General features: G+C 43.9%; 6 protein-coding genes across 6 annotated transcripts; 4 read left to right on the top strand and 2 right to left on the bottom strand.

The window, feature by feature from the left end:
* Positions 1 to 923: 923 nt before the first annotated feature.
* Positions 924 to 1,555, bottom strand: MELLADRAFT_57226 (uncharacterized protein; the record flags this gene model as incomplete). The annotated part of the gene is made up of 3 exons (XM_007414557.1): positions 924 to 1,126; positions 1,197 to 1,316; positions 1,388 to 1,555. The coding sequence occupies 3 exons, from the start codon at positions 1,550 to 1,552 to the stop codon at positions 1,028 to 1,030; spliced, it is 384 nt and encodes a 127-aa protein (XP_007414619.1).
* A 353-nt stretch (positions 1,556 to 1,908) lies between these two features.
* On the top strand, positions 1,909 to 5,678 carry MELLADRAFT_123249 (ATP-dependent peptidase; the record flags this gene model as incomplete). The annotated part of the gene is made up of 15 exons (XM_007414581.1): positions 1,909 to 1,945; positions 2,023 to 2,126; positions 2,210 to 2,315; positions 2,387 to 3,249; positions 3,370 to 3,477; positions 3,549 to 3,657; positions 3,728 to 3,801; positions 3,886 to 4,107; positions 4,202 to 4,272; positions 4,340 to 4,431; positions 4,487 to 4,677; positions 4,776 to 4,892; positions 4,960 to 5,018; positions 5,109 to 5,165; positions 5,229 to 5,678. 14 exons carry the CDS (start codon positions 2,073 to 2,075, stop codon positions 5,548 to 5,550), a joined length of 2,445 nt encoding a protein of 814 aa, XP_007414643.1.
* A 5,537-nt stretch (positions 5,679 to 11,215) lies between these two features.
* Positions 11,216 to 12,206, top strand: MELLADRAFT_57224 (uncharacterized protein; the record flags this gene model as incomplete). Its single annotated transcript, XM_007414582.1, has 4 exons — positions 11,216 to 11,437; positions 11,499 to 11,577; positions 11,665 to 11,759; positions 11,841 to 12,206. The coding sequence occupies 4 exons, from the start codon at positions 11,258 to 11,260 to the stop codon at positions 11,892 to 11,894; spliced, it is 408 nt and encodes a 135-aa protein (XP_007414644.1).
* Positions 12,207 to 12,676: 470 nt separating this feature from the next.
* Positions 12,677 to 13,551, top strand: MELLADRAFT_78866 (uncharacterized protein; the record flags this gene model as incomplete). Its single annotated transcript, XM_007414583.1, has 2 exons — positions 12,677 to 13,424; positions 13,520 to 13,551. Coding segments are annotated over 2 exons (633 nt in total), but the record flags the coding sequence as incomplete, so codon positions are not given.
* Positions 13,552 to 15,868: 2,317 nt separating this feature from the next.
* MELLADRAFT_75515 (uncharacterized protein) lies at positions 15,869 to 16,837 on the top strand (the record flags this gene model as incomplete). Its single annotated transcript, XM_007414584.1, has 3 exons — positions 15,869 to 15,904; positions 15,989 to 16,238; positions 16,317 to 16,837. The coding sequence occupies 2 exons, from the start codon at positions 15,989 to 15,991 to the stop codon at positions 16,388 to 16,390; spliced, it is 324 nt and encodes a 107-aa protein (XP_007414646.1).
* Positions 16,838 to 17,433: 596 nt separating this feature from the next.
* Positions 17,434 to 19,676, bottom strand: MELLADRAFT_117645 (uncharacterized protein; the record flags this gene model as incomplete). Its single annotated transcript, XM_007414556.1, has 5 exons — positions 17,434 to 18,761; positions 18,835 to 18,966; positions 19,036 to 19,065; positions 19,152 to 19,199; positions 19,277 to 19,676. The coding sequence occupies 5 exons, from the start codon at positions 19,411 to 19,413 to the stop codon at positions 17,915 to 17,917; spliced, it is 1,194 nt and encodes a 397-aa protein (XP_007414618.1).
* Between the last annotated feature and the right edge of the window lie 3,389 nt (positions 19,677 to 23,065).

The following is a 23,065-nucleotide window of genomic DNA, read 5'->3' as shown; positions in this document are numbered from 1 at the left end:
ATTATTAAGGCTTCTAAAAAGGAATCTCAACACAGAGTCTGCCTTAGATCACAGCCCTGAACTCTCTGAACATCCATTGGAGTATCTTATGTGGAGCACTGCTCATATCTGACCTCATTTTGCTTACCATCTTCTTCCAACCTTGCCTACCATATCCCAACAAAACCACCAAGATATCACATAAATGTTGGGTGAATCGTGTGCTCGAAACTTCAAGGCTGAGGAAAACAGAAACCTCAAAATGCATGAGTTATGATTCACATCGTGTGATTTTATCTTACAAAAGTATGATCCAACATTTTTGATTTGACTCGTCCAGCTGTGTGGAACTTTCCCCACCATACACGAGTTTGTCTATTTCAAGAGATGCGCATGTCATCTATATATCATCAAGAATAACTTTTAGTGCATGGGCTGGTGGGGTGGTTATTCATGGAGGAGTTGAACTCAGTTGAGCTTCCTATGAGTGTAACTCTCATTTTTCAGTCTACACCTCCGCAGTGTGAAGCATGGCACTGATAAACCAACCATGGCCGACAGGGGTCGGGTCCATTGCGCTTATATTGTCCCCCCAGTTCCCGTTAGACTTATATATGCATCATCGCATGAATGATGAATTCGTACATCAGTGCATATGCTACTCCTCAACAAGATGCTCAGGCAAGCTGCGACTTATTTTACTTTGACATCACATTACGAGACCTCATAGCGGCGAGGTTCAATGTATGCAGATGGGATTCTACAGTTTGGATCTTAGATATTCAAGTCATGGTCTTGTCGATTGCGCATGAGTCCTACAGATCACGTCCAAGTCTTGATCATGATGTTTTATAGTTTCTCGAGATGCCTCTTGAGTTCGGCGTGGAACTCAACTCGACACCGTTGTGACCATTGTTCCGATAAAATGAATCGCTGCACTGTTACTCATCAATAACAAGACAAAAGTGAAGACTGTTTCATTGCCAAAATGATGATGACCCAAGGACCAGCAAACATGATCGACGAAACTTCAATGTGTCGCCGCAGATCAGTGAGAGGACTTGGCGACTTGTGCCGTATCCCAGGCAGCTCTTTCCTTCTCTTCAGCCTCGATCTCCTTAACTAATGGCGAGAGATACCTTACATCCTATTCACAAGCCAGCACGAACGGATGAGTTTCCCAGTAAAGTAACAGATTCCTTGAAAATGTGACTTACTTCTTCCGGTTTGGTCCATTGGGCTTTTGGTAATTCCTTGTGAAGGATAGAGAGTTGAAAAGCCACTCGAAGTCGGTACGCTCGATCGTATTGTTCTCGTTCCGTTAATCGAGAGATGGCCTAAATTAAAAGTGCGTATTAGTTACGAGTTGTAGTTTGAGGCATGTTGAAAGATGATGATTCGAAGTTACCTTTTGCATGGCTGGATTTTCTTCAATGATCAAATCGTCATACTTGAGGCCATGTTGCCGATAACCAGCGAGGTTAGCGTACCAACTCGCAATCGGCTTCAAGAAGCGATATAAGGATTTGTTGGCACGAATTTGTTGGTAAACTGAAACTCCAAGGGCTGACATTGATTCGAAGCTTGATTGGGCGCTCGAGTTATGAGAAGTGAACTTGATATAGTTGTACAATGGTCGATGACAATGTGTGAGTTGGTGGATGTGTGCCCAGATAGGAATCGGTGCGGAGCAAGGTGTAATCCTGATCCGAAAACACATAAGATAACATGTCTGTGAAATGTGCTGAGAATGCGCCGCAGTCGTAAGTCCTCGAGGTGCTCCGAATCCCGTGTCATTCCGACTACCCGGACTGTCGGATTACACCGACAGGGCAAGGACCGGTATCTGCGGATACATAGATAAGAATTGAATTTACAGGTGATCCGGGGGCTTCTTCTATCTTAAGCCGATCAAGATCAAGGAGTGAAGAAGATATCTCGGAGTTTAACTCAAGGCCACATACAAGTGAACATATTTGATCATATATATCAGTGTGATGGTGAGGATGGTAGGATGTGTTGACTGAATGTTGGGTCTTGTAGGGATCTCGATCATCTCGATAGAAAGTAGGCTCGATTCTAATGGTCAAGGCATGATGGTGATGTCGATGAAGGAAGTCCTCTTGAATGGAGTCAAAACAACCAGAGTCAGTCATTTTTCAGATTAGCTTGCGATCCTCTTGCTCATCCGAAACTGATAACGATATGTGGACTGTACTTCTGAAAACAGGCTTTCTCCTCTTGCAGCCGGCAACCTACAGCCTCAGGATATCTTAGTAATCTTTATCCAGAGTATTCATCGGAGCCTCAATGCTCACAAGTACCTCGTCAAAATCGTCAGTAGTCTCATTTCGTGGCAAAATATCCACGGAATTTACTCATCTCATCCTTGTCTCCCGCACACCAGCTTCACGATCAAGCCACTTCGCTCGTAGGCTTCACAAGACTAGTGAACTCCTCAACCAATCTCATTCCACTTCGTCGATCCCTACATTCTCTCGTACATCGTTTGGTCCCTTCACCACCTGGTCTGTCCGACATCTCTCCACGGAACCAGTTTCCTCTGCTTCCTCATCCGGAAAAGACCCCAATATTGTCTCATCGACATCAGCCGATAAAGCTGTCGATGCAGATTTATTAGAAATTCCTCAATTGCTCCAGCTTATCAAATCCGGTACTCCAAAAGACCTTGCCCATCTCAGCCAGATCTTTGATCAGATCCTTGATCAATCCTCAGGCCCGCAGTCTTCATCCCTTAAGATTCGTGACATACTGAATCATGGCGAACTTTGGGGTGGGTATATCCAGGCATTGGTTCAAGCTCAAGGCAGTCGTCCGGGAGCCTCCATCAACGATCTCACCCAACTGCTTCAAACACGCGCCAAGCAGCGACAGGCTCTTCTCGATTCGTTACCGCCTCCATCTGCTAGCGTCGCTCAACCTGCGCCAACAACTTTAAATTCTGAAACTAAATTGACCCAGCTACTCACATCACTGAAGCTTACTCGTTCTAGTCTTGTCTCCGCAATATTTAATCGAATGGGTACCAAAGCGGCTGTTCAACCACAGGATTTACACGCTGCTAATCAACAAGCAATCGCCGCCACTACTGCTACTGGTCAATCTGCTTTTACTTCGGGCCAGCAATCGAATGCATCTCCTGACTCTGATTCGGCCGGCACCATACGTGTTGTGGTTGAGGAGCTGAAAGGGAACATGGCAATGCGCGCACTCAAATTCCTCGGGGTTACATTGGTTTATTCATTCATTGTATGTTCGTCCGACTATTCGAGAGTTTTCAATGCTGCGCAGCTTGCCGGGTGAGAACCCGGTTCTCTCGAATGTAGCTCTCACTAAGCGTTGGTTCATTTTGGCAATGCTACTGCATAGATGCTCACGTTGTTAAGTTTGGTGATGGACTCTTCTGGTTTGCTGAAAGCCACGTCTCCGACCGGTGGTCCTACTGAATTCAAGCCTCAGGGTCAAACACCTGTGACGGTAATATAAAAGCAACTTTTTCAAGCTTGACATGTAGATTCTCATCAAGTTCAATATCTCTTTAACAATAGTTTGAGGATGTGCATGGATGCGATTCGGCCAAAGAAGAGTTGAAAGAAGTCGTGGATTTCTTGAAGGATCCTCTCCGTTTCGCTAGACTGGGTGGCAGACTGCCCCGAGGTATGTCATACGGCTTTGCACGCCTCCCATTACCTCATCTCATTGCTTGCGCTGATGATCTGGATTCTAGGTGTATTGCTCACGGGTCCACCCGGTACTGGTAAAACGTTATTGGCTCGTGCAGTAGCCGGTGAAGCAGGAGTAGTGAGTTCCACGTTCATGCACCCATCATATGTCTTCGTCTTTCAAACTAGTTGTGCGACCTGCTAACCATACTCCTCTCGTAAGCAATTCTTCATTGCATCAGGTTCCGAATTCGACGAAATGTATGTTGGAGTTGGTGCGCGACGGATCAGAGAGCTTTTCGCAGCAGCACGTAAGGCGGCTCCTGCGATTATTTTTATCGATGAATTGGATGCCCTCGGAGCGAAAAGGTCGAGTAAGGATCAACATTACATCAAACAGACCCTCAATCAGCTTTTGGTCGAGCTCGATGGATTCCAACAAACTGTGCGTAACATGGGGATCGATAGATTTTTGCAGAGAGACTATTACATTATACTTACATTGCCAACATGTTTTCCGCCTGTTACTTTGCGTACAGGAAGGAGTCATCTTGATGGCAGCGACCAACTTCCCGCAATCGCTAGATAAGGCTTTGACCCGCCCAGGACGGTGTGCTATCTTTTCCAGCTTGTTTTATGATACTTGCTAAGATTGGCCTGTGTATCATGTTTGACAGGTTTGATCGACATGTCGCCGTGCCGTTACCAGATGCTCGAGGCCGGGTACAGATCTTGAAACATCATGCAAGGAATGTCACAGTCAATAGCGGTAAGAACATTTCCCTACAGTTCGTCAGAATCAGACTAATAAATCTCTTTTCCAGACCTCGATTTATCTTTTGTTGCACGCTCAACTCCAGGTTTCTCAGGTGCTGATCTACAAAACTTGGTCAATCAAGCTGCCGTAAAAGCCTCCCGAGAGGGAGCGGACAACGTCACGGCGAGCCACTTTGATTGGGCCCGTGATCGGATCATGATGGGAGCAGAAAACAAGAATTACATCACCTCCCCACAGGTATGTTGCTTTGTATCTTTCTACAGACTCGGTGACCTTGTCTCTGTGTCTCGCAATTGATCATAGTTGGGTATGCGGCTCGGATCACGAAAATATAGCAAAAGCGATTGACGGCGTACCATGAGGCTGGACACGCTTTGGTAAGCATGTATACCCCTGGCGCAACCCCATTGCACAAAGTAACCTGCCTTCGTCGAGGCCATGCCCTTGGAATTGTGAGTTGCGTTGTCTTCCATGATACCATGGATATAAGCTGAACCGCAGGACTTGATTTCACTTTAGACACACTTTTTGCCAGAGATGGATAAAGTGAGTGAAAGTTATCGGGAATGTCTTGCAAGGTACGCTCTCTGATGTCTTGTCAAAGCAATCTCAGCCTGAAACGATCTACGCACGAGCCTGACGATACACACGCTCTGTGTTATACCCAGATTGGATGTTGGCATGGGAGGCCGTGCAGCGGAGGAGTTGCTGATGGGCAAAGAGCAGTAAGTCGCTAAAGATGTCCGCAAGCACAAAGTAAGAAGATACTCATGTTGATATTTTTATAGTGTTACCTCCGGGGCCTCGTCTGATATCGACACTGCGACAATGATTGCAACTGCTATGATACGGGAGATGGGGTTTTCGACTCGCCTCGGTCCAAGAGCTTACCGATCCGATGATCAACTATCCCCGCAAACACTGGCCATTATCGATTTGGAAGTCTTAGAAATGGTAGAGTCCGCCGAGAAACGTGCAAAGGAGTTATTACGTGAGAAGAGAGAAGAGTTGGATCGGTTAGCTAATGCTCTAGTTGAATATGAGACACTTTCAGCTGAAGAAGCTTGGAAAGTAGTCAAAGGTCTGGGAATTGAGCGCGATGCAGTATAAAATTAGACTAATTGAGGGCAGATGACAAGTGTTTGTTGTAGTAGCCTGATGTAGATTGACATGTTGTCTGCTATACCAATGCTTTGTGAAGATATAAACTATGACAAACCGTCGCTCGTCCGAGAGGGATTTGGTTAAGTTAGGACAAACCGCATCTGGTGACATGCTCCACAATGACATCGAAGCTGATCATATGCTCACAAATCATCAAACCCATTGTTTAGCGTCTTCTCACCAGGGGCGGCTGATAAGTTTGTAAAGATTGGTCTAAAAGAATCCCAAAGCAGGTCATGGGTGTCATCAAGGGCTCCATACTCACTAGAATTGCTCATAACAATCGACGTATCAAAAGTCAGGAGAGTTTTCCATTATTGCGTCATGCCTGATACCAGCTGATACCCGCTAGTTAGTACTCGGAGTATCCCGGGTTTGGAGCAGTCGGGACACTTTGAAACCGAGACTTATGGTGATGAATCAAGGTTTGTGGTGAAAGTACAAAAAGCACCAGACGTCACCAACACCCTTCACATGGCACCCAAAAGTACTTCATCAGCTTCCTCTGCTACTCGGAAAAAACAAGCTCGTAAGGCTGCCGCAAAGGATAATCCGAGTCAAACCAACGATGGCCCAAGTCCAATGACAACCGGGAAAACGAAAGCAGACAAGAAAGACAAGAAGGCACCCAAAGTCAAACAATATGTACCACCGCCTGTCTATTCTGGTGATCCCGATCCAGTCGATACCCTAAAACTCGGCCTTTATGGAAGTCCTGTTGGGCCCGAACGTGTAGTCATGCTACGTAAGGTGGGCAAAAAGGACCCTGTCACGATCGAGCGAGGTCTGGAAGAATGGCTAGGTTGGACCCGCGATGTTCTGCAACAACAGTCAAACTCTTCGCCGGCCTTTGGGTCGAATGATCTGATGTCTCGCAATGAGCTTCTGGAAACTATACCAGTATTAACTCACCACTTTGCCCGGCTTGCCCTTCACCCTTCTCGCCGTGTGAGGAATTTGTTACTTTCACTGCATCGAGACTTACTGAACGATCAACTCGAGGAACCGAATTGTAGAGACTATGTATTGGCGCCGTCTCAACTGGAGCAACCGGAATACCTGGCCTCCTGGTTGATTTGCACGTGCGATTCTGACAAGGCAGTCCGGCTGGTTGCAGAAAAATCATGGTGTGCTACTATTGACGTGAATTCCAGTGATAGCCCGGACAATGGTAAAATCACGCTGCAACCGTACGCGTCCGAGATACTTCGCCATTTGATCACTTTTATCATTTCACCTATCCCGGCCAATGTCGATCCGCTGGTATCGCCATCGAGCTGCCCTCGTAAATTGGCAGTGTTGGACGAGTCACTTGAGGCCACTACCAACCGTACAAGGGCTTCCGCATTGGAAGCGCTTGTGTATCTTCTCGGCACTCTTCCCAACCCGGAAGATCTGTTTATGCCACTAGAAGAATCGATCATGCGGCGGCCCGAGGTATGGAAAATGCTTATGCCCTCCAACAAGGAAGATCCAGCTGTGCGGAAAGCTCTTTGGAACCTGGTGCACACAATATCTAGGAAAGAAGTTTTAAAGCGTGAGATTTCCTCGAAGTTATACTCTTGAATGCCCTAGCTTGATAACTTCCCCTGCTTTCCCAAATCAGCCCTGCTAAACAGCGCAATACCATTCATGATCGACCCCGTACTGCATTCCGCGCTTTGTGAGAGGGACTTCGGTGTACAAGGGACCATGATACTCGGCCTCACCTCCTTTACATCCGGTCGCAGCGATCTCTGGGCTAAAGCTGAAGATAATCTTGATCCTGTGCCAGAAGAGAGTAGCCACACGACGGGGCAGGAAGATCCGACTAGCGCGAAGAGGAAGATTTCGGACGTGTTTTTTTCATATCTCGAATCAGCTTGCTCCACCAATCCAATCTTACTGTATCCGGCCTTGGTAGTCCTTCTTACCTCGTTCCCCTCCTCGATGTTTACTCCTTCCTCATCTCCTAGCATGAGCGACTTTTTTTCCCACCTCTGGAGTGCTTACCCGAGTCGCCTACTACGGTCTACAGGAGTCTTGGGTCTTTCAGCATTCCATAACGCGTCTGCTGATGCTTTGATCTTTTTTGATAAACGATCGTCTCCAGATCGTGAGGTTGGCCTAGAGATCCATTTCCGACGGATGTGGAACCTGCTCTTGAGCGGTGTTTTTCAGTTTCCTCAAGAGCTTGATGCTCTGATGGTGGCGATCGCGCATGTTGCTCAAAGATCACCAATAGCGAATGTATATGTTTGGCCAGTCATCTTCGAAACAGCCAACACGGAGATGGACGAATTGAAGTTGCTACGTTGTCTCACATTTCTTAACAAAGCTTATGCAATGCATCAACACGATCAAATAAGTCATCAACTGTGCCAAGCTCGCAAACAATTATTCTCCCGGGCTATCACCGGTGTCTCTCTATCTGGGGCTGGACAAGATGACGCAGGTGATTCATGGGTACCTATCATCACTATCTGTATATCTGAAGAAGCTACGCTGTTTCAAGCAATGGACGAGTCTATTCGAGTCTCTTTCTCCGACTTTACCAGTAAAGTCCTACCACAAAAGTTTTGGGCTGGATCAGCATCCCATCATGACCTATTCTACGCGTCTCTTTCATGCCAAATATCTGGTTTAGGCGCTCAGGTCTGGGGTCATGTCGTTAAATCATATTCGGCACACCTGACAATGCATCATCTACCTTACTTACTACAAATAATCCAGCGTATCAAAAATGGCCCATCAACTACTCAGCTCCCCCCTGCTGGGTTGGATAACTTTGTGCTGGAATGTACGACCCGACTACTTCAGGGCGATTCGTCCACTGTTTCCTTTATTCAGTCCGTCTTAGTTCATCCACAACCTTTAATCATGACAGACACTGCGGTTGAAGTCTTAAACCGTCTGGGTGCAGGATCAAGTGCCCAAATGACCAAAAATCTCTCAGGAGCGCTATCACCTGATCTGACAAATCTTCACTTGATGATGCAGGCCTATGCACCATACTTTACTGAATTGCATGAACCGCAGCTCGCACTCAAGACTTTACCAGTTGAAACTACGAAAGAGATCGGCATCGCTACTTACATGGTTGCAAACTTTTGGGGCGTCTTACACGGTTCCGCCGCTTATGAACTGGCAAAACTTGCGCAGACGGTCTACATCGCACTGTCGAAGATCTTTCTGGCTTCAAGCTCAGATAGTTTCCTTGCGGTTTTGCTCGAATTGCTTCAGAAATGTATTGTTGATTCAAATTGTCGGATCCATCCTTTCGATTTGATCGAAGCTTCCAAACGCTTGATCGATCATTCTCCCACATTGTCATCGTCGACTATCCTCAGCGGTTTGCCAGTCGGAAACAGCTCAGACTCTCCATTGACCCAGATGGTCCCATTTCGCAGCAACCCTCCATTGCTCATGATACACGACCCTCTCGTCTCTCGGGGTTGTGTTCTCGCGACGGATCCCGCTGATTGTCTCATCAGCTCTACCGTTTCATACGACCGAATCTTATTGGCGGTGCTGAATCTATTGGCACAGGATCGCATCTTGGCGCAAGCACAATGTTGGCTATGGGAACATTGCATGTACCTTGGCCAATGGGCATCGAACTCGCTGCAACTGAGCACATCTAATACCAGCAATCAAGACAGTATGACTTCGGAAGAGTTGGAAGCTATCGTATCTGTGATAGACATAAATCTCACATACTTGATTTCATCGCTTGCTCATACTCTTACTCCTCAGTGGCATATCACCGCCATCGCTCACTTCAAGAATCCTACGAGTCCTACTGGAGATGGTAATGATCAGTTGATTGTTTTGCTTGGTAACTTGATTCTTGCTATTAAACGTAACAGAACTGAGATCATTGCTGCTCAGAGTCTTCGTAAAGTTCTCACCTTAATTTTTAAGCACGCTAATTCCCAGCCGCATGATCTCGAGCAGTGGCTATCCTTTGCTCGCAGTGTGGAAGAGTCGGCTCCATCTCTCTCCCTCGCTATCTTACATTCGATCAAACCGTATCTTATGTCAAGCCAAGCTTTCCAGCAATATCAGAATACAACCGCAGGTAGATTGACCGATGTACCTGTGTCAAAAGTTAATACCTTGGGACTACGTCTCGTGAAGCTCCTTCATGCAACGGCTCCTCCTATCGATTCGCCCCACATATTTCTCCCTCAAAGAAGATGTATCCTTTTATTACAGACTTTGACAAGCTGGCTGAAAGATGCGGATGATATTGACTTCGAGCTCAACGCGCGCATGCTGGAGTTATTCACTTCTCTGCTCCCGATCATACAGACGGTTCAAGGATCTCACTGGCATTCTATTCTAGATTTGGTTGCGATCAATCTCGAGGCAAGTTCTTCGATTAGTAGTTTCTGGTAGGATCTTCCTGCTGAATAGTAGCTTCCGTGTGAAATAGGAAGGCTGCTGGGATGAGGAAAAAACTTTGATTCCTGTGTGGCATGGATGCCTCTTGATCAAAGCTATACAAGACTTGTCAAAGCGCAACGAAACTCTCAAAACGGCCGTCAGCACGTCTTTGAAAGAGTGCTACACTCTTGTTTATAGTTTGTTTGTATCGCGTCCGGGTAAGGTACTATGGAATTGATTTGCTAGGGGATGTTTGTTGACCACATAGTCTTTTGGATCTTGCCTTGGTTGTCCGATCACAGTCGACATAAAGATCAATCGACCGATCGAGTCTCTCTCACTGGCTATTGAGGATATCTTGATCGATCCTGCGACACCCAGTGATTCACTTGATCAATCGGTAGAAAAGGTGGGTGAAATCTTGCCCCCATGGGCAAGATACTTGCTGACCCATGTTGCCTTGATATATCTAGCTTGTCCAGTCTATTTTTAGTCGGTCGGTCACGAGCTCTACTTTGGCATACACATTAGCCCGAAAGGTCGTGCAGCGAGATATAGACTCTCTTTCGATTGAAGCCGAGCTGACTCCGGAGTCGCCGATGAACCATCACACTATTCCGGAGATTCTTTTGAGCTTGCTGGATAGGGAGGCAGACTATGACCTAGTTGCACACTTGCTGGGCTGGCTTCTGTTGTTCACTTATTTTGAGAATGCTGTACGCCTCTTTAGCTTTTGTCAGTAGCTTGAAGGCAATTGTGACTCATCATCCGTGTCGAATTACATCATAGTCTTTACGACTAAGAAACGCCTACAACACTCAGCTTCGAGATTTGGGACTGATACCCCGGAGGCTGGTACCACTTCTACATCGCATTCTGCGTATTTCGGATCGTGGCAAAGCTCGCGACATTTCGATATGGGATATTTCAGAATTCAACACGTCGTGTGCGTACCTTGAATCTCTTATTCTCAATCTCAATATATTATATTTCGCCATGACCAACTAAGCTTGTGCTGGGGTTTGTGATCAAAGTCATCGATGAATCCAATTCCGAACCCGTCGCCTTGGCAGCGTTTGTCTATTGCACTGCCTTACACGTTGTCCCGGCTCATATCCGAACTTGGTGGGAAGAATGTCGAAATAAACAACTTTCGCTGAGTGTCGCAAGCTTCTTTACTCGACACTTCTCGCCGTTGCTAATTGGACGTGAGTTGAGGAAGGTGAAAGAGCAAGCATCGGGAATGGAATTAGAAGATGAACAGATGACCCTCAAAGTCAATACAATGGCGAACGAAGTAAAGGTATTATACATGGTTGATGAAGAATCGATGGAGATTGTAGTGAAAATCCCTTCACAGTATCCATTACAGTCAGTTGAGGTTCTAGACATTAGAAAAGTTGGAGTACCAGACGCGATGTGGCGGGCTTGGATTTTATCAATTCAACATACTATTGCTAGTCAGGTATGTATATGACTTGCTCCTATTACGTCCCTGGAACTAATGAGAAAATGTTCATTTTTAGAATGGGTCAATTACAGAAGCGCTCGCTCTGTTCAAGAAGAATGTTTCACTTCACTTCGAAGGTGTTGAAGCTTGCGCAAGTGAGTATTGGTCTTTGACTGTCTTGCATCTTACGCAAACTGATCTCCTCTGATCTCTGTATCTGAATTTGTATATTTGTGTGCTAGTTTGCTACTCAATTATTTCAGTGGTCGATCGGAGTCTGCCGTCCAAAGCATGCCGGACGTGTCATAACAGGTTCCATCCAAGTTGTATCTTCAAGGTAAGTTTTTTTACTCGAAACTGAAAGATAGGGTTGCTATTATCTTTGAATGATTGCTGATACGTCTTTTGATGTGCCTAGTGGTTTGCTACCAGCCATGGATCCTCATGTCCATTGTGTCGCTCACTATTTTAGATGAGGCGCGAGATGTTGTCAGCCGTGTCATTTATTATTTGATACAAACAACTTGTTAATGTAGACTTCAATCACCCATAAACCATTCCCTGGTCCTCAGTACGGCGGACTACTTGGAGAAGTTTGCATCTGCAAGGAAACTGCAATACGTACACTTGACTGATACAGTTGCACACTTCCATATCGGCTGTCTAAGGCCAATTCTCTTTAGATCACAGTGAAGAAGAACATGTTTATGGTGTATATATGGGAGCATAGTTGTACTCACTCAGCTTTGCTCACAAAGTAAATCATGATCCAAACTATTCATATTCAGTATTCATTACAAGATTCCTGATAAATAATATGAGCAAGGACCACCTCGTTGATTCACGTATGGAAAGTGGCTAAAATAATTCTACCACAATGAGACGTATCTATGTGCTCTTGCAGTTCAGATTGTTCTGAGGTTGAGATATAGCAGCTTTGAGCATCAAAAGGAGTCCCTGTAAGCTAAAGAACAAAGGAATATCCCGACTTCTATTGATCTCCCGGAATTTGGAATCTAAGCGCGATCATGACTCCGAGGGTGAAATTGTTAAATTGCTATGCTCTGAATTGAGTTTGGGCTAGGCTGGGCTAGGTGAAAGGGTTGAAATCGAATAGGAGAGATTTGTACAAATATATGCAACGATGCAGGTGTACAGCTTAAAACTACATATAAACTGTATTTTCACATTTGTTCTTTCAGCCTCTCGATTTCAGCTTCAAGTTCCTTTCAAACTCAATTTCATCCCGATCAAATTCATCTTTGCCTTGATCTTTCTTGTTCTCATCGTTTCTGGTTCACGTTTACATATATCTTCTTGGTATCGCTTCGTCCAATATACCTCGTACCAGCTCTCACCCTCAATAGCTTACCGCTTCGAGTCTAGCTGGCCTCTCAAGCATGAGTTACGGCAGATTTCCTCCTTATGGTCCCGGCCATTATCCGCCCAGCGCCTACTATGGTCGACCACGACCTCATCCCCCTTCAGCTCGACCTCCGCATGATACGCTCTCTGCCTGGCCAACACCCGCTTTCGCTCATCCGTCTCATCCTTCCGCTCCGGAAGGTGCACAGCCTCATTGGCCGGCCGTTACGGATGATCCCCATCATACCCCTTTTGGCAACCATCCCGCCTCAAATTACCCTGAGGATGAACTAGCATACCTTCCCTCAGCCCATCCAACCCCATGGGCCGCTCTTCCTCGCGACTTCCAACTCGATGAGCCTGGTTGGGGTCATGCAGCTGCCCGGACGGGTGCATTTCCTCCCGGGAGTTGGTATTCTTATCCTCCCGGTGCCGATCATATCACTGCTCGCAGACCTTACGCTCAACTCGAGCACTTTAGTCAAAACCTTGATCAGCGCCAAAGCCGACTGCGCTGGCGTGAAGAGATTCTGGAGGGAGATCCAGAAAAATCTATGGCTGATCATGCCATTGAGACCTCTACGCTCGTCATCTCATTTATCACCAGAGGTCCGACCGATCATCCCCACGGTCAAGGGTGGGTACATTTCGCTGATACTCTTTAGCAGCTCAATAGTGAACTGGGTCTACTTGAACAAAACCTGAAAATCCGCCCGGTGCAATCATTGATAGGGACGAGATACTTTTCTTCAAAGCACGTCGCAAGGACCCCACCCCATACCAACACCAACAAGAGTTAGTTCCCTGTGTTAGCGCCTCTCTTGCGACTTTTCGGTGCGAAAGCTGATCTCGTCTTCTTACACTCGTAGTCTGAGAGCGCCTTGGTCATTCTTGGCGCTAGAGGCATCTCCGCTGGTTCCCCTTGACTCCAATGAGGTGATCGCAACACCGGAGCAACTTTCCCGCCAATCTATCACGGGTTTGATCCCTACGCTTGACATTGACAAAGATCTGAGACTAATCCGAAGAAGCAAGCCACTCAGATGGGACAGTACAACTGTCTTAGAATCTTTCTTATATCGGTATGTGTGATTCGATCTATATAATATCTCAGTGCTATGCATGTTGAGATTTGTACTTCATCAACCCTCAGACTTCAAAGCGATAAAGAGAATCTCGATTCTGAAGCGTCTAAGGATTTAGAGGACCGCTTGGGTCAAGACTTGCATTACTGGACGGCGATCAAGTGAGTCAATCAGGCGACCATTATTTAATGATCCTACTTGAAGATACTGATCAAATGATTGAGAAATAGAGGTTTTCAACATGGTATAGAGAGGTAAGCAAGATTCCATCAACATTCGGAATTCGGCCTCCTAGTTGATCCAGTACAATTATACACAGTGAAATAGTATCTACGGCTATGATGTAAGCATTCAGCTTTTGATACCAAGTGCGTAAGCTCTTTGGCTCATTACTCTTTCAAAGTGCTGTTTGCTTTCCTCAAGCTTTAAGCCTCGGAATCGACGACATTTTTGCCGATATGACTTCACGAGCTGAAGATCTCTCCCAGAAGTATGTCAATCTCTAGATAAGTCTTAATGTTCATTGCACTCATCTATGTTCTCGATTTAGAGCCTTAGATGTCTTGTATTTTTGTGTGCAAGCTGGATACGCTCGCACGGTCAGTCGTGATGACGTTCATCATCAACAGGCCACAACTGACACGACCTATCCATTTTCACCTTCAGGGCTTTCGTTACTACCCTATCCCTCCCCCTCCCAACGGACAACAAGAACTTGAAATCTGTGCCAAGCGTCGAGTATGGGCATACTGGACACAGGTGAGATAAAAGAGGTATTGTGTCTACCGTTTTTTCTGACTCGTTCATTATACTTTCTCTTGGACAGGTTGCAGCATGGCATTTGTCGCGCGTTCGGGCTGATGCACAAGTCTCGATCTCATACACTTTACTCAAAGCACTCACTGCAGTAAAACCTAGCCTTGACGACATGAAAGTGACAATTACAGATGTGCGTCCTCACTAAAGTCGTCTAGGTGCTTGGTTTGTTCGCTGATTTATATGAGACGTTTTCTTAGCTCGAAAAATTACTCGTGAATGCCATCGCCACTGAGGCTGATCGCTCTCGCAATGCCGCTCGAATCTTAATGCGTGAAGGAGTATCGGAAATTCTTTATAATAGAGCATTGGCACCGGATGTCGCCCCTGGGTCAGAACTTCTGCAGAAGATGCATATCATAACTACGAGCTCTTCTTCAATCGTGTATAATGTGATTGCCAAGCTAAGTGAGCCTTCAGATACTGGACTTTGATTCCTGGTCACCCGTAGGGTCTTGGGTCCTGTAACCTTCAAGGGTTCTTTATCTGGATAACTGACATGTTCGAATCATCTTCTTTGTAGTTACACATGTCCTTTCTCGGAAACCAAATTCACCTGGTGGAGGAAACACATCCGCCAACCGTCATGTGATGGACCTACGAGTGACCATAGCTGAGTCCCGTCCATTGTGTGAGGGCGTGGCGGTTGCTATCCGTCTAAGTCAATTGGTCGATTCATTCACCGAATATCGTGAGAAGAGCTCAAAATCCAACAAAAGAGCATCCACTGGAGTACCCTCGATTGCCGATTTGGGAGCCTCTGCGTTGAGTAGTGACATTCAGGCTAGGATGAGACAAATAATGATGGAAACAGATCATCGAGGTGGTCTTTCAGCACTTAGTCCTGGCAAGCAGGCTCAATCTCTTGGTCTTGCTCACTTACTTGCTGAGTCAGTATCAAAATATCTCTACTTGATTTTCCTTGCCAGTCTGATTCGAATTTTTGATTTTGTAGTATGGACGCTAAGAAGGAGAAAAAGGAACCGAAAGTGACGATCGAGTTGATCACTGACGCAGCAGTAGTGAGTAACGTGATGGCTTCAGGCGCATCGGGAGTGAAGCCCCTAATTCTGTTAAGTGGAGATCGAATGTGAGATCACTTTACCTTAGATTTACAAACTTGGTCATAGTTGTTGATGGTTCTCTCTTATGTTGCGCGAACGTGGAACATAGCTTGTCAAATGGGGATGTCGTGAATAAAGTCGGATCAGCTCAAGTAAGATAGTAATTCCTTTCTACATCAACTTGGATATCTGGCTCAATGAAGGTACTTCACTTTCCGGATGGGCGTTTTACGCAGATGGCTTGGGCCGGTAAATTGAGTGGAGGAGCAGTACTTATCTTATCAAGAGCAGATCGAGTGCACTCCAAAGATCTTCCACCACCTGGAAAACCTTCTAATTCGTCAAATGAATTGATAGAAGCTTGGAAAGTGACTGCTGGAAGTGAGGAAGTAGATCACCTGGTCTCAGCGGGTCATGTCACAATCAGCAACCCATTGTATGAAGATGTTGGGCATGAGCACGTCACGGGCTACATCACTGAGCTTGGTAAGTCTTGTACTTTGCTCGTTGAAGAGTTGATCGACCATAGTGATCTGCCGCTGAAATGAGTGCTTTTTGCTGTAGGTTTGATGGAGCATGATATGTTATGTGAATTTGCTAATATACGATTGGATCTCGAGAAGGCCATTTGGGGTTGATTGAGCCTGTTGATTTTTTGATTCATGTCACCCCATCGTTTGCTAACTGAGGCCCACTCCGTCATGATTCATTTTAAGATGCTCTGTTGGAGGAAAATCTTGGCTGGCCTGTTATTGTATTGCTCCTACTGACGACCCTATGCTCGCAATTCTCTGCCTGATATATGTATACATACTGACGAATGTATCTTGTTGCTTGAAATATGCTTTTCTTTATAACGTGTTATCATGACATATTCCTGGCATGTATATACTCTGCCATACATACGCAAACTTACACGTGTCGTTTGCTCCATATGGGACTTGTTAATTTTGTGGCAATGTGCTTTGTGATCTTTTTTAGTCCTTTTTGAAGTGATGGAACCAAAAGTGTTGTAAAATCTTCCTGTTTTTCTGGTCAATCTCTTGACTGCAACTATGATCAGGTGCCTGACAGTTCATTCTGGCAGTGATACAAATCCAATCACACATTCAATTTTCAAACCCTCGGTCATAATACATGATCAAGTCATTGATTTTGCCACTGATGGCACAACCCCAGTAACGACCGGACAACATAAATCCGAAAGAGTGAGACATCAGCCCAAAAGGTCCTACGACCAGCTTTCTGTTTTGGTGGTCTCTTGCTTTTGTCTACTAAACTTATTCGTTTACTTTTTTTCCACGCGTTGTTGGAATTGTGAGTGATGGTGTAGGACAATATCGCACAAAAGAAAAATCGGAATCTTGCATCCCTTACATCTTGGTTTTCATGACCGTTCGACAATTGAAAGCAGGACGTTTTCTCATCAATCCTTCGAGGCGCCAAGGGTCAAGTTATCTATATACAGCAGACATGGAAAATCAATACCAGAACACAATCCCGAGGGTAAAGCGGATTCAAGCTAGAATAGGACTGAAGTTACACTGCATTATAACTTTGCAAGCTTATTGCAGAGCGGTTCGGTGAGACAATTTTTTTGCCACGTAGATAGAATGACGATAGTTGTAATAATACTTTGTGAATGAATTGGAAGTTGTTGTGCGACTCTGATTTTGCATGTGAGCAAGCTAATTATGAAGTTTTCTCATGAGGTTGCTGCAAATAAACTAGAATTAAAGAAAGACTCTTTTGAAGAGGAAGGGGTACAGGAATTGATAAGGAAACAACAGATTCCCTGCAAAATGATTCAATAAGTAGTAATTAAGCAAAACAAATTACAACTTCTTGTCTAAAAGATTGAAAAACCTTTACAGATAAACTCGACATCCAACACAAAAATTTGCAAATAAAATAAAATGTAAATAGAAAAGACGATGAAAAACTCGAAAAGGATAACATAAACCAAAGATACAAATTTTATATAGATGATGTACAAGAAAATCAAAAACTAAAAGGAAAATATACCGAGAGAAAAATCAAACATAAAAAAACAAACATCTTCTAAATGTCTTTATCAGAAAAAATAAAGATGTGTATACAAGTTTAAGAAAAAAAATGTATGCAAAGTTAGAAAACTACAATTTGCAAATAAATACCAAGCTTCAACCTTCCCATGTAGATTCGGATTTCCAATAAGATCCAATTCCATTCAATTTACTAGATGATAAATCGATATTACTCATTCTTGGTAAAGATAAGGGTTGGATTGGTATGTTACCAAGAGGTGGTAACATTTCTCTGTTATTAAAATCAGCGACATTCGTGTGTCGCCCGACATCGAGCATGTGCGTTCCCGAAGAATAACTCGGTTCATTAGGGACTTCCTTTACTACTGTATTTGCAAAAGAACTCGTGTAGGGATTTGTATCGTGATAGACAGTAGGAGCACTTTGATGTAAGGTGGTAGGTGGGAATGGAAATGATGGCTTGATATCAGGAAGGATGTTGTCCTGTGGGTTGGAGCCATAACCTTGAGAAACAGAGAATGACCGGGAGCTAGACGTCGCGTCGGTAGAATGAGGAGGATTATTGAAAGCTGTTTCCCGAGGAAATCGATTATATTCTGGTGAGATTGAAGTCATTGGGAATTCCGAAAGCGGCGCTCTAGATGACCAACCTGAGGTGGTATTATTAGGTCTTGGAAAACTAGGTGAAGGTGAAAATTGATTGCTAGGATTACCCCATGAAAAGTTACTGTCTTGACTATGATGAAGTGCAGGAATGTTGAAATATTGAGAAGAAGCTGGTGCTGAATAAATTTGTTCCGGATGACTTGAATAAGTAGCGAAAGAAAAATTGGTAGACAAGGGCGTCATTGTGGATGATGATGAAGCACTTGTGGAGTCGCCTGTAGGACTTGACTTTGATGAATAATCGGGACTATTCAATAAAAGACCATCTTCGGTATGACCCTTGTGGTGCTTTATCAACGTCGTCTTGCGGCAAAAACTGATGAGGCAGTGGGCGTGAGAATTTGGTATAGGTGCTGCGATTGGTACACCCATGGAATAAATTCACTCACGTCTTGTCGCACCCGTTAAAAGGACAACGATAAGGTCTCTTGCCAGTATGCACTCTCCGGTGACGGGCTAGAGAGCTGGAATCGCTGAAAGCTCTACCACAGAGCTCGCAGACATGAGGTCTTTCGCCGGTACTGATGGACCAAATAAAGAAGAAGTTTAATAATCTACAATTGAGCAATTCACCAAAACAATAAACTCACTGAGTACGCATGTGCACCGTCAAAGCAGATCTGAAGAGAGCATAGAAACACGATCCTTTCAGCACGTCTTACGGGCGCCTCGTTTGATACTGATGACAAAGAGTAGAAGCGCAAACCTTTGAATGAAACATTTCCCGCAGGATAAAAAATCACATTTGAACGGACTGTGAGACAGTAAACAATCTCATATCAGGAAGCCAGACCCAAGATGATGAAACTTGGTAAGAAGAAAATCACCAACCGTTCATTGGTATGAATTCGGACATGGCGAACAAGGTCAGATCTACGCGAAAAGGACTTTTGACAAGCATCATAGGTGCAAGCAAACGGACGGGCCGCTTTAACTTCTAAAGGCGCGTCTGCTTCGGATAATCGCATTGAAGGGTAGCCTTATTTGTCAGAAAAGGGGGAAATTTCTTAGAGAGCGAAAGGCGAAATAGAGACCGCACGGATTGAGATTCAGAAAAGGTCACGGCTAATGTTGAAAAAAATTGTGAAAGAGGAAGGATTGAGCGCGATGCGGGGGAGAGGCAGAGCGGAGGTCTAAGAGACTGGGAGACTGAGAAGAGGTAAGTGAGTAAAAAGTTGAACAAAGCACGAGATCAATCAAAAAAAAGTGGGAGGAAGGTGCAGGTTGAGGATTGATGCTTTGAAGGTCTTTGAGATTGACCAAAGCTCAGCTGATATATGATTTGTAATCCCAGTTGACCACTCGAGTGTTCAACTTCTAAGTAAGATTAGCCTATTGAGTCTTCAAGAAGAGTTGTCTCAATTCATTTAATCGTATTATGAAGTAATAATCAAAAAAAGAAAAATCAGAGAAAATGTTATCAAAAAGGTAACGGATCAGATTTTCATTTCATCAATACGAAGTTGAAAATAACCTTCTTGGGATTTTTTAAAGAGAAGAAATGCTTGATTGGCAGTTTAATGAAAAGCTAATATAAACGGACTTATATGGGCATTTCTTACACCCGATTGAAGCTCACCCGTAATGAATGAAAAAAATTATCATCTTTTTTATAAAGACCTGGTTCAGGCTTGGGATTACAAGAATTTCAGACTGATTGAGTCTTTCGTAACGCTTAACGGAAAGAAATTCAAATCCCTTTGTGCAAGAAAACCGTCGATGTCCTTCAAAGCCGAGTCACAGGTGCATCACCATTTTATGCCGTTGGACGTATTTTAGTTAGCAGTGAAGTGGAGTGACCAGGGATGGAATCTTGAATGACAACGTAACCTTGAATTCTATTATTGAAGTCTCGAACCTAAAGTCAAAATTACTTCTATGTTATGTAGTAATTCCTTGGTCTGCTTTGCTGTATGATAATGGATCCACCTCGGATCTCCTCTTGATGATATTCTTTAATTCGATTTCATTTTTGCATTCCGCCGAGTCTTCTTCCATTCATTTCACTCTATACACAGGGAAGAAAGCTGTGTTGGTTTTGGAAATCTGCGATTCGACACAAGTCATGTCACGAGAGCTAGGAAATTTTTTAGTAGGGGGCTCAGGTCAAGCAATTTTGCTGCTTCGACCGTAAGAAAGAAATCTGGGAGTTCTTCGACGACAAGTTAACCCAGATTTTTATGAGCAGGAAATTTGGTTAATTTACACGGGGCGGCAAGTTACAAAAACAGCAGTAAAATATGACGGCGTCTACAGCTACAGTCTGCATGAAATGCCTTGACAAAGTCCCACATGAGAAGCACATGCTGGGTATGAGCTTTTCTCAAACCCTTCAATTTTGTAGAACTTTGAGGCCAAAATAATGATTATATGACGTTTTAGCCAACTTGACACCCCCTTATGAGAAAACCCAAACCACTATAAAGCAAAGAAAAGCAGCAGTATTTTTTAGTTCCAGACCGCACGATCAATCTTGCTACATGTTTTCCATAATGGGGTTGAGTGAGAGAAGAAGGTACAGCTATTTCAACAAAGATTAATTCTTTTGAAAATCTTGTCAATGTGCAAAACCTGGTTTTTTTCTCTCACTTGGTTTTGTCTCTCCGCTAATTGAAAGAATACAGAACAGATTAAACCTGTAATCAAGTTTTTCCTCAGTTTTGACCCACTCTGGAGATGACTTTCTTCAAGAAAAAGTTGTCAGTCTTTATTGAAATGGCTGTATACTCAAGAAAGTGGTGTTGATCAATTTTGATAACCCTAGTTTGATGAGACATCACATACAATTTTACCCTATCAAAGGTCCAACAGGTGCCCACCCATGATGGAGGTGCTCTAAGTGAGTACATATCATGTTATATAGTGATACAAGGTTTTTGAATGTTTCTGAAGGAAAAGCTTCAATGATTACAACATAAAATAATCAAACTCATAGTTGAGTTTTTGATGGAAGGGTATTTAATTAACTCAAGCAGATTAAGACCAATACCTAATTGGGCATGTCAAGGATTAAACTACCACACAAGGTGGCAATTCAATCCAATGTTGTGTGAGGAAACCACAATTATACAAACATGGTGTCCCTAACTGGGCATGTCCAGGATTAAATCACCACACAAGGTGGCAATTCAATCCAACATTGTGTGAGGAAACCACAATTATACAAACATTGTGTCACTTCCTATTGATTTGAAATGATGTGTATAACATAAAATTTCCTAGCTCTTGTGACCTGAATTATGTTGGATTGCAGAGTAACAAAACTAACACACTTTTGTTCCCTGTGATAATGGTGTAAAATCTTCACCTTGAGCCAAGGACAAGTAGCAATTACAGCTGTTTCAAGAAAGGTTGACAACTTTTGTTTGGAGAAAGTTGTCTCTGCAGCGGGTAAAATCACAGACAAAACTTGATTACAGGTTTATTCTTTTCTGTATTCTTCCAATTAGCGGAGAGGCAAAATCAAGTGAGGGACAAAACCTGGGTTTTGCACATTGGCAAGATTTTCAAAAACATCAATCTTTGTTGAAACAGCTGTAAAAGTGTCAGCAAGGGCCAAGTGGAGTTGTCAATCCTAAGACTATAGATTGGTCATGTATGCTCTACTGTGGAACTGAAGATCACATATCTTGGAGAATTTCCTTCTTGTAGTGTGTGTAGATAAATTTTAGCATTACACTTGTGATTTAGTCTTTTGCTAAAGTTATCTTTATTCAATAAAAATTTCAGTCCCTTCTTGTGTTGGTTGAGTCCACAGAAGCATAAGCTTGATTGGGACCAACTTCAAGGGGACAGACACGGTCACGCAAGGGTATTTATTCAAGTGTTAAGTTGCTTGACAAAAGCAAATAATTCTGTTATACACTTGCACTTTCATCCTCTGTCAACTAGCCTTATCTGTTATAAATGAGAATGGGCAATTTTACACCGAGTGATATACACAGAGTCATCTGGTGTAAAATAAACTTGGTAGAGAATTCTAAAAGGAAGGTGATAAATTCAAATATGACACATATTTTTTTATTCTGTGTGAAACACTTTCAGTGTAATTAAATCAGTGTATAGATATCAAATCTGGCCAGGAAATTTCAATCTTACACTGAAAGTTTTACACAGAATAAGTTGGTGTGAAATATTTTGATGCAAAATGTACCCAGCTCAATGTTGACTTTTGCACAGAAGGCCTTTACACAGAGTGATTTTTGCACCAACAGCCTTTATGGTTGCTAGTGCCAAGAAGCGTCAAATCTCGGACCAGATATCTATCAAAAACTACACTTCAAGACAAGACTTAGTTATGTTGTAGAAACCAACTAAAACAAGAAGCTCAAATATTGAATTTCCAACGGCATATCTGGATTGCCATCAATGTCAGGAGTCCAACAGTATCCTTGGCTCCCAAATTCAGTGAGTTTTGTGGCTCAGCCTCAAGTTGGCAGAGTAATACCCGCTGGTCCGACCTTTGACGCTTCTCGGCACTACCAACCATACACTTGGAGTGAAGAACAAATTAATGAAGACAACCTTAAAGATGAGCACTATCCAGTGTTAGCCTTCTTGAAATATGCATTTTCTGATGCTGCAACCTTGCACTTTTCTTTGAAGGCTGTTGGGATAAAA

This window comes from Melampsora larici-populina (assembly GCF_000204055.1).
Source record: "Melampsora larici-populina 98AG31 unplaced genomic scaffold MELLAscaffold_44, whole genome shotgun sequence".
NCBI lineage: Eukaryota > Fungi > Basidiomycota > Pucciniomycetes > Pucciniales > Melampsoraceae > Melampsora > Melampsora laricis-populina.
Note: the sequence above shows the minus strand (reverse complement) of the source record. Positions and strands in the feature narration are given on the sequence as shown.